The sequence below is a fragment of the Lutjanus erythropterus genome, chromosome 9, assembly GCF_056507025.1.
Source record: "Lutjanus erythropterus isolate fLutEry1 chromosome 9, fLutEry1.hap2, whole genome shotgun sequence".
In the NCBI taxonomy this organism is placed as follows: Eukaryota; Metazoa; Chordata; class Actinopteri; order Lutjaniformes; family Lutjanidae; genus Lutjanus; species Lutjanus erythropterus.
The window spans coordinates 22,947,753-22,958,996 of NC_139325.1; the positions used below are offsets into that span (position 1 = coordinate 22,947,753).

General features: G+C 38.4%; 1 protein-coding gene across 2 annotated transcripts; it reads right to left on the reverse strand.

The window, feature by feature from the left end:
- Nucleotides 1–588: 588 nt before the first annotated feature.
- Nucleotides 589–10,896, reverse strand: leng9 (leukocyte receptor cluster (LRC) member 9). Of its 2 annotated transcripts, XM_084726655.1 has the most exons (8): nt 10,710–10,896; nt 10,474–10,626; nt 7,034–7,127; nt 5,264–5,391; nt 4,822–5,148; nt 4,496–4,733; nt 2,293–2,419; nt 589–1,358 (listed from the first exon to the last, which is right to left on the reverse strand). In XM_084726655.1, the coding sequence occupies exons 1-8, from the start codon at nt 10,759–10,761 to the stop codon at nt 699–701; spliced, it is 1,779 nt and encodes a 592-aa protein (XP_084582781.1). In that variant the 5' UTR covers nt 10,762–10,896; the 3' UTR covers nt 589–698. The 2 variants fall into 2 exon arrangements, with proteins under 2 accessions (XP_084582781.1, XP_084582782.1); XM_084726656.1 differs by lacking the exon at nt 10,710–10,896 and having other exon boundaries at nt 10,474–10,703.
- Between the last annotated feature and the right edge of the window lie 348 nt (nt 10,897–11,244).

Below are 11,244 nucleotides of genomic sequence, written 5' to 3' on the forward strand. Positions count from 1 at the left end.
AAACAGAGAATTTAATATAATAAGAGGTAGGAAGATGGAGTGGAACTGTTATCAGTTTAGTATTCATTACCACAGCTGATGTCTTAACTGCCACTCAAAACCACATTCAAAACTAGAGCTGCATCTAATGATTATTTTCATTGTTGATTAACATTTTGATAATTTCTTCAATTAATCGATTAGTTGTTTGGTCCGTAAAATGTCTGAAATTGTTGAAAAATGTTGATCCATGTTTCCAAAGCCCTTGAATGTCAAGAAAATCTTCACATTTAAGAAGATGAAATCAGAGAATTTGACTTTTGCCCCTTTTTTCCTTAAAGAATGACTAACTAATCAATTAATCTTTGCTGCTCTATTTAAAAGGATATCATATCAGATAATTATAGTATCATAAGTACCAAATTTAGTGGTCCTTCAAGACTGGTATCATAACAACTCTAGTATGATGGAACATAATGTGTTTGAGATTGTGCTGCAGCCCTGTATCAAATTCCCCTCCCTTTAGAGTTCCCCATAAAAATGTCACCTGATTATCTACAAAAGTGCATCTTCTCTGAATTACTTCAAAACTCAAAACACAGACATCAGATTTGGTTGATAAGGCCACATGGCTAGTGCAAATGTCAGAGGTATGGCAGCAGGTCATATCTCTCAGGTACTAGTGCATGTATGCAGTGTGTGCATGATGAAATCTTCTATCATCGAAGAGTGACTGTGCACACAGTTTCATAAAAATCATCTACTTTGGAGCCGCCCACAGCACAAAGGTGTAAGGTGTTTACTGGCAGACGGCCAAAATTTACACTCTTCCCCACTTTCAGTTCCCCTACCCCTTCAAAAATCCTCTCTTCCTCTGTGTCCGCTACCTTGGCCAGTGTGAGGTGGTAGCGCGGGTTGTAGGAGTCCCTGTGGAGCCAGCCCTTCTCCCTGTAGGCCTCCTGCAGGCCGTTGTTGAGCTGCTGCAGGTGAAGCTGAGGCTGGGGGCTCAGGAAGAGCACCTTCCCGTTGAAATGCTTCAGTTTCACAGGGAAGGTCACAGCCACCGGGGGGTTACGATCGAAATGGGCAAACTGTCGGAGGATCTCCCCGGCAGCGGCCACCTCCGCTGGGCCGGACAGCTTCAGGAGGCACAGGGTGACATGAAGGCAGGAGGAGGTCTGCCAGTGAGGGGCAGAGGAGGGCAGCAGGGAGGTGATCTCCTCCTGCAGCTGCTGGAAACCAGAGAGGATAGCAGGAGTGTTGGCCCTGAAGGCGATGAAGTGCGTAGGTCGCTTCTTAGGGGGGCGACCACCACGCTTCTCCTCTCTCTGCTCCAGAGGTGAAGCACTCTTGCTGATGTTCAGGGGTCTGAAACAACTCTGTGTATAAGAGAGAAGAAACACTGTCTTACACTGCAAAAAAAGGAATTTCAAGAAAGTAAAAAGGTCTTGTCTCTGCAAAATAAGTCTCATTTTATGTCTAAAAAGAAAAATAGTCAGGATAGTTTTGCATCTTAAGAGCACAGTCTGGTCTGTATGTATGTATTTGTATTTTGCTGTCTGTAACACACAAACAGCAAAATACAAATAGCCATGCTGAACAAAAACTACATGGCTCATTAACACATTACAGTTTAACATGACCAATTTGCAAAATGCATGACAGGTAGCAGAACTCATATACATATCTAAGGGCATTTTCAGATCTAAATTTCAAACGATCTAAATTACAGACAAACTAATGAGTCACAATGCAGTGATACATTTGTGATGCAGCCAGATCACGCAAGAATCACCATTGTCAAATATGAAAAACTGTTATTACTTCCAGAAAAATATATGTCTAGCAACAATACAGCATCAAGTTTCAGTCTGAGTCAGAGTTTATCTCTCTCTCTGTTGCTCACATATTCACTCCCTCCCTGACTGATGAATGCTGTCAGTGTTTTTCATCGAAGCAGCTAGTTTTCCCCAAACTGTTAGAATAAGAAATAACACTAAAAATATTAATGCTTCTGGTGCCTTAATTTAAGTGCCTCAGTTTAAGGTATAGATTCTTGAAGTCAGCTCAATGAAAAAAAACAAAGTATTCTGTTTAAGAAAATGTGTCTGTAAATCTTAAATTAAGTTAGAAAATCTTTAAGTCAGCTCAATAAAGAGCCTAGAGGTAGATTCTTTGTTTAAAACAAGACAGTTTGATTATATCCAAGAATATCTGGCTTCTTTCTATTAGGGCTGCTTTTGCCCTGTAAACATGAACTGTAATAGCAGAATGAGCCTGTGTTTCAGCGTGAGCTGTACTGTTTGTACCCACCGAAGCATCTTCATTGCCTCCTTCCCAGCCTTCTTGCCATTCTGCCGAAGGCTCTTCCTCTGCCTCCTCTTTGACACTTGCTTCCTCTTTTTGGGGGAAGGACATTTGGTCCGTTGAAGCATCAAGTCTAAAATCAAAACAGGTGGGTATGACTCACGAGGCAGAAGACTATCTTGCAAGATTACTTTCAAAGTCACACAGCGTACAACTTCCTAAATGTAATATGTTAAAGGTCCAGTGGGCAAAATTTATGGGGATTTATTGACAGAGTATCAGCAAATGAATAATCATATATCATATATCATATCATATATCATATATAGTATGATTCCATCAGTGTACAATCACCTGAAAATAAGACGTGTTTTTGTCACCTTAAAATGAGCTGGCACTTGATACGGCCTTGTAGTGTTTTGCATAAATTTTGTGGTGTAGGGTGACATTTTTTGGGAATCCTGTGGGACTCACTATTCATAAATATGCAGTTCTACTATGAATAACTTTTTTTTCTTTTCTTTGAACATGACGCTTGCTGTTCTGTTGTCTTTTTTCTATTGTTTTTTTTATCCTCTCCTGTCCGCTCTAATGATGTGTGAACTCTGGATCGATGGAGGCAGGATTCGGACAGGATAGGACTTTTTCTTTTACTCTGTCAGGGGAAGAGGTCAGGACAAGGGTGTTTTTGTGGGAGTGACATGGTACAGGAGTGAAAATCCACTCCCGTGTCACACTCTATTTCACAGACACCTTAGGTTCTCCTACACGTCTGGGACTGGAGAGCAAGATGAGGTGTGTGCAATCTGCAAGATCACCGCTAGATGCCATTTAATCCTACACACTCGGCCTTTGAGGACACAGTGAAATAAAAAAAAATATGCTTTGCGGTTTCTAATCTTGTGTTCTTATCTTAACAGTATTGTATCTGAGTATTTTATATTCGAATCTGTCTCTTTTCCTGTTTCTCCAGTCAAACTATGGCAACAAGCTAATCCACCAATCATAGTCACTGAATTTAGCATGTGGGTTGTAGCAGCTAGCAGAGCAATATCCTGAGGTCAGGTCAGTGTATGTCTGGATGTTAGTTGGCAAAAACTTTGTAAACAGTATTAAAGAACATGGTGGAGGATTAATTTATTAATGTCTCCCCTTGACCAGTCCTCTATTGTGATGCCATATATGCTAAACTACGCACAATCCAATTAAATGTGGAGGATCTGATTTAAAGCAGTCTCTTCTCAATCATACTATACTCAATATGGATTAATCTTCTCATCATTTTTGAATTAATCTTTTGTCTATAAATTTTAACAGAACACCCAAACACCATTTTGTTCTGTACAGAAGTTATCTGCTCTCAGTTAATTTTAACGGAGGAACATTAACAACAGACCTCATTGCAGCTGACCGTCCAACACATACTCCTAGTGATTCCTGTTTTACACTGAAAATATCAGGTCCACTGCATTTCAGCGCCCCAGTGTTCCACTTAACAGGTAATGGCGAGGGCTTAGAAAAGTGTTTGAATCAAGGGAGATCTGGCAGTCATGTAATTGTCAGCTGGCAAAACAATCAACACTGTTGGCCTAAAGGGAAAAAGCCACAGTAGCTTTCCTAGCTGATAAGTAACTGCCAGTAATGTAATGTAATGTTCACAATATGTGTTATGTTCGCCTGAATGACAATCTGTTTTATCAACATCCCTGGACTTCTTTGTGTTTGTATCAGCCGTGACGCCACTTGATGTAAGCGGGGCGTTCGGCATATGCGCTGACGTGAAAATGGTGCAGACCCACCTATAACAGTGTGGCAGTATGTTCTCAGATAAAAGTGTTGACTGTTTACTTAATAAGCCAGCCATAAAATGTCAAAATTGTCTGTCAGAATTTGTCAGTGCCCCAAATGTCACCTTTGTTGGAACAAGAGTCCAAAACCCAAAGGTGTTTAGTTTGGCTTTTTTGTTTTAAAAATAACTAAACTATTATTTGCTTATAAAAATAGATGCTGATTAATTTTCTGCCAATCAATTAGTCAACTAATTGTTGCAGCTCAATTCTGTTTCACTCGGAAATACATCACATTTCAAAAGCTACAGATGCTCTCACTTATGTTTCGCTGTGACTTTAAGTTGGCATTTTGAACTGAAAAATCAGGCCGAGTAAAGAGTTATTTGCTCTCAGTTTCAGGATGAACATGAACATCAAACCTAGTTGCAGCCTCCTCCGGAACACATGCTCCTCGTGACTCCGAAGTGTTTCCTCGACACTTTGACATGGATTGTGTTGAGTTTGGGGTGTGAATATTCATCGCACTCAGCTTCGCTTCCTCCAGATGTGTATTCTCGGTATGAGTACACCCCTCTGTTTCACTCTCTTCCTGCCCACGAAAAGCAGATGGCTGCTCTTCTGTTGTTTGCTGTTGCTCCTGGTCCTCTGTGTTTACTCCTTGTGAAAGAAATGATTATATTTACTTCGTGGCTTTTGTGAATTTTGTGTGTGTAAGGTGGGATAGCAATGAAGGGTCCTCTCTTACCCTTTACTTCCTCCTCCCCTCCAAAGGGGGGAGCCAGAGATTGACCGGTGGAGCCAAACACCCTGTCAGTCCTGCTGTGGCGGTCCCAGACGCGGTGTCCTCTGTAGGAAAAGTACTGGATCCTGTGTCTGGGCAGAGCCAGCTCAGCAGAGTAGTCACAGTCACAGGGGTTGGTGTCCCAGTTGAAGTCATTGAAGGGACGCTCCAGCACACCCAAGAAGCGGTCCACATAGCCCACTACAAATTCTGAAGCATCCACTGAGGGGTCCCACAGGATGCGGGAGATGACGTCATCGGCTGTACGCATGCGAGGCTTTTTGTTCACCTCTGTGGGAGAATGAGATTTAAAAAAGTGTTAAAACAGGGCATCTTAAGAGTATGTTGTCATTATCAGATGACATAAGAAACTTTGTCATGGGAAACTAGTTAAATATGGAGTGACCTGTTGCCTCGTATTTTGGCTTTGCTGCTTTGTTCACTTTCTTCTTGTATTTTTCCATGTTTTCTCGATCCCGTTTGTCATCCTGGTCAGAAGATATGACAGCCGTTGAATCATCAGTTGATGGGTCACTATGGAAAAAGAGCATCAAGCGTGTCATAATATGAATGTGAAACAGGATGAAAAAATTCTAAGTCTTAATTCAATTTGACACAGACTCATGTAGCGTGTCTGAACTTTGTGTAACACATATTTAGTTATGATTAAGTATCAGTCCCTATCTAATGTGCTATATAAGTAAATGACAATAGAAATAAAAAATAAACACAATATTAGGGCTGCAACTAATCTCGCAATTACTTTCTTGATTAATGGATTAGCTGCATTGTCCATAAAATATTAGAAAATGGTGAAAAATGTTGGTTACTGTTTTCCAAAGCCCAATGTGATGTCCTCAAATGTCTTGTTTTGTCCACAACCCAAATATATTCAGTTTAGTGTCAGAGAGGACCAAAGAAACCAGAAAATATTCACATTTGAGAAGCTGAAATCAGAGGATGAGTCATTTCTATATTAAAAATGACTTGAACAATTAATTAATTAACAAAATATTTGGCGATTAATTTATTAGTCGATTATTAATCAGTTAAGCTTTGCAGCTCTACACAATATACCTCTTCCAAAAGGACACTTATGAAGAATTCCATGTAACCAGTTGGAGCTCGCATTTCCTTAAGTCTGTCTTAAAACAATTACAAAAACTTACTGGTGACCGATTAGGGCTGACACAATCTTAGATTTTCACTACATGATTATCCTAGCCAAAAACGTAACATTTTACAATAAGACAACCCTTATGAATTAGTTCTATATTGTTTATAATCAGGCTATTAATTAGGTTATAAACACTTCAAATCAATAATAAGCTGTAAGCTGTAATAAACTGTTACAACACAGTAGACAAAATGGGCAACAGTGGCCTGATGCTTGCCAAACAGTGGGCCCACATTTACCTGTACTGTTAAAGCCTCACATCTCTTAGATTACTCTGTCTTCTCTATCAGACACATTCATACCTGTCAGTTTCATCAGTTATTTGTTAATAAGTTCCTAACATTTAACCACTGACAGCATGTCTTAATAGTCAAAAAGTTCCATTTGTATATCAGATTTCAAGATACATACACTATTGTTAACCTTGACATTAGCTACTCATTAGTGAGATTAATGACTAATAAGCAGGAACTGGATCTTGCAAAACGGTGCCTCCACAATGATTAATGAAAACTGTGTTATAACTTAATATATTATGATTGTTTATTAATCTGTTTACAACATAATTAGAAACCACTTATCAATTATTTATAGGCGTAGTTATGTGGTACCACCAAAAAATTCATGACGATGATCTTATTACAATATCTATAGGAAATGTGAAAAAATGCTATCAGTCATGTTCATCTGGAACTTCACTTATTGTGCATTTTGTCTCCTTTTTTGGAGTTAAGGAGGTGGAGAAGAAAGAGTCTGTAGCTACAACTGTAAGTGATTTAAGAGCATAAAGCAGGTTTAAGAGGTGCTGGATTATTTACACAATATTATTGTGTTTATTATTAACTTAACATCAATATTTCATGGTAATTTCAAATTTATAAAACTGAAACTTCACTGATATACAGCGAGAATACCTTTAACATTCAAGCATTCATGAATTTAAGACAGCCTTCCCTTATTCTACTGGTGGATTTTCTGAACAAGATAAGCTGAGCAGACCTGTGAGACAAACGACATCTGTGGCCAAAATGACACTTTCCCATCAGGAAAAACTGGCAAACGTCGACTCCATCCTCATCCAGTTCTGCTGACTCTGTCAATGATGGAGAGAGACAAACAGAGAGCGAGCAGGACAGATATGTAATTAAACTGTAATGAAAGTGAGCAGACTCTCACTGAGAGCTCTGCTTTTCAATGAAATGGATGTTTATGAGGTCACGCCACAGGTGATTAAGCATTTTGGGATCCCTGCCCCATAATAATAATCCCAGATATGTTGATGGTCTCTTTCAGAGTTCATGAAGTAAAAGATAAACAAACATGGCCACTCAATAGCCTGAGTCTATTTTAGTAGATTCTTTCTGATACTTCACTTAACCATTTAAATCAGAAATAAACAAGTGGTTTATCCCGTAGTGGAAACTGGCAGTGGAAAATATGTGTATAACACGATATTTCCTCTCCAATACACTTCCACGGAGTTTACATCATGTAACAGGTGGCAATGACTCGACCCAGAGGACGCAAATGTCAGCCAAGTAGTTGGGATGTGGTTGCGTGTAAACCCAAACACATACCACACACCCTGCAATGCTATTTCCAGATAGAAGCACTAGATGTGACTCACGGCCCAAATCTTTTAATTAATAGTTGTATTCCTTCACACTGAGATAGTATTGACTGCGACAGGGTGCCCAGATCATGAGAGGACATGGGGTAACATTTAACTCCTTCCCAGCATAAGATTTTATTACAAATGATTGGAAGTAACTAGATAAAACAGTGATCACAAAGTTATTTATTCCTCAGAAATGTTTTGGTGATGTGAGCCCTGTGAGGCAAGTGGGAAGAAATCCTGCCAATATTTCATTCATGCTGGTGGTCCAAGCCAATACTTATGACTTTTGACTCACTTCCTGACTCCTGACACATTTCCAGGAGAGCAGCCGAGTATGAAATCAAAATGTTGGCAGCTATTACAGTGATCCAATCACCCACTCAGCTCCCCCTTTTAAAGGTAAGGGGCTCCAGCCACATGATGATACTGTAACTAAGACCTTCCCAGAACTCAAATCACTCACAATAACGTAGAAGTGTACTGCAGACTGAGGAATGTGATTACACAGTCGAGTGCTTGGAAAAGATTCATACTAATCAGTAACACAAGTAACTAGCAGGTCAATACTGTACATCAGATGTTCTTGTTTCTTTCTCAGCAAAGGACCCCTTACAAGACAGAAAACGTACTGCAGATCCCTTAGATTTATATGTACATGTATGTATGTATGTATGTATGTATGTATGTATAATAGAGTTATAGATTGTTAGATTTAAATGTAACCTATGAACTATATGAACTATGAACTATTAGATTATAAATTAAAAGAGGGCCAGACAGATAGTGGATGTTTGGAGTCAATGCTCATACAGACATCAAAGAATAAGAAAATTCTGGGGGGTTTTGAGTGAAAATGAAAATCGTATCGCATATTGCCCTTGGAATTTCAGTCACAATAACTGCAATATGACACATATATGTGTCACAATACTGGAATTTCTAATTTCGACACAATACCTTGAAAATATCGTTATTTGATACCACTGACAAAAATTACTTCAACATACATTAATTTTAATTTTTTGATTAATATTAATAGACAAATATAACAAAGAAATAATATGACAGCAGATATTCAACTGCAGCAAATGAGACGAGTGACAAGAAGGAGAAGAAGGAGAAAGCACTGTGAGAAAGTGAGAGGAGATGGGACTCTGTGGACACTTCAGTAGTGTGTGTGTGTGTGTGTGTGTGTGTGTGTGTGTGTGTGTGTGTGTGTGTGTGTGTGTGTGTGCGTGTGTCAACTTGCAGTCTGAGAGAAGTGAGAGCACAGCTGGTACAACAATATCTACAACACAAAAGAACTAGTATTGAAAGAATTTCAAATATTCAGTACCAATTTTCATTAATGCAGCAATATTTTTGACAACACTAATATTGAGAATATAGAATATACACATTAACATACATTTTTGCAATGATCCAAAAGTGGTTAACACTTGTAACAAAGATATGTAATGGAGGCAGGGCTGGGCAATATAATGATATTTTATTGTATTGTGATATGACACTAGATATCGTGATAAATTTTAGATATTGTTATACCATGATATGTCAGAAGTGTCGTCTTTTCCTGGTTTAAAGGCTGCATTATAGTTAAGTGATGTCATTTTGAAAATTTACCAGACTGTTCCAGCTGATGTCATATTTGCCTTTACTCACATCCACATTACTGATGATTATTTATAAAATAATCTCACATTTTATGAAAGCACCAGTAGTCATCCCTGTACTACTGTTGCAATATAATACAACAAACTTATTTTATCCCTTCAGCCACTTCCACCCTTTGGAGTACACAACATATCAGTCACAACTTAGACGATCAATAATTACTGATATCGACCGATATGAAACTTCACTATCGTGATAGGTTTTTCGGCTACATCGCCCAGGCCTAAATGGAGGCAGCATATCTTATAGTTTAATAATAAACGTTATTGTCCAAACTTATATCAGGGTTCTGAAACAACTTTCAACATTATTTTTAATGATAAAAATAATAATATTAATGATTTAAAAAATAGTGCAAAATACATATACTAAATTATGAAGGATCAAATGAACATAAAATCCAGCCTCCTACAGAAACAAATAAAAATAAAGTAAAGGTTTCCTATAGGCACATATCAGACAACAAATATGCCTATATCAATATAGACCAATAGCTGTGATAGGCCAGTCGAGTGATATACCTGTCAGACCCTAGTGTGGGTCACACAATGATGGACTGGCAGGAAGAAAAATTTTATACATATTTATAAAGAGTTATAGATTCTAGGATTAGACTCCAATAACTATATGGACTAATCTATTATATTTAAACATTAAAATATTGTTTGTTTACCTATGTCAGTGCCCTCTGTACATACATCAAGTGGGCCTCCTCCCACACAAAACTTGGAAAAAGACATTTCCACTCAGCAATTCTGCCAAGACAGGCTAATATTGCTGTTTGACATAACTTCAGACAATACCAAATATATATATATATTTTAAAGAAAAGGTCTGTCCAAAGGTATTTATTATTTCTGACTATGGGAAAGTCGGAAAACAGTAAAAGTCCACAATGCTATATCTATGAACTATCTTTTTAACCATATCACACAACTTTACCCTATTCTATGTGATCTCCTTTTGATTGTACTAAGTGATGTAATATTGCATTAATGTGATATCCATTCATGAGTCTCCCATGAAAATGTTTGGGGCCCCGCCTCCCATTCTACAAACCTCTGCGATACATTATATAGACTTATCTATACCTTTTGCAAACACCTATTTTGTATCAATACGTGTAAAACTAAATGAGTTGATTTACTTGCTGTGGCTTTTAGGGTGTCCATGCCACTGTCAGGCTCAGCGGGAACTCCTGCCTCTGGACTGGATGTGTCTTTTAAGTTGGTCCCATCATCTCTCTGGTCCTGTGGTGGAACTGAGGACTCTTCTAATCCACTTGATGCCATGCTCAAATCTGTGATTCAAAGGACAAAGTTAAATTGTCCGCTGTGTAACGGTGGCATTTGCCGCTACAGCTTGAACTATGTTTGACCTGACAGAATGAGAAACTGGACACTTGTAAAACTGGAAAATTCAGTTCTTTCACCATATGTAGTAAGCTAATGCGGAAGTAATTGGTTAAGAATCAGTCAAAAATCAACGTCTTCTAAAAATATATCCGCCATACTTAGATAATACATTTGTTATACATTTTCTATATAACACGTATTTAAAAATAAGTTGAAAATGTTTGATAAACCATTTATATACTGACCGAAGGAGAACACGCTTCAGACTGTGTCGCCCTTTAACCCGTTGTCTCACGGAATCATGGGTAATGAAGTTTTCATCTGTCTTTTATCGAAAAATGCCATTATGAAAACGGTACGTGAAGCCTAATCGTAACGGATGCATCTGTTGTTTACTGGTATTCTTATGGCTCAAAAATGCTTCAGGTATTTTTGATTCAACAGTTAAAATTGAGAAAAAAGTAGCGCAGCTAACAGTCAAGTGTAGAAGGGAACCCCAAACCCGCAAACGATCTCGCGTGAGTGACAATTTTAACCCAAATAATGACCTCCCCCTAACAGTA

Excerpts from the sequence above, each read along its gene's own strand:
- leng9 (XM_084726655.1), bottom strand. The coding sequence starts at position 10,761 with ATGGTGAAAGAACTGAATTTTCCAGTTTTACAAGTGTCCAGTTTCTCA. Across the intron at positions 4,734-4,821 it reads AGGGGAGGAGGAAGTAAAGG|GAGTAAACACAGAGGACCAG; the intron begins GTAAGAGAGGAC and ends TTCTTTCACAAG. Across the intron at positions 2,420-4,495 it reads CCGGAGGAGGCTGCAACTAG|ACTTGATGCTTCAACGGACC; the intron begins GTTTGATGTTCA and ends TTTTGATTTTAG.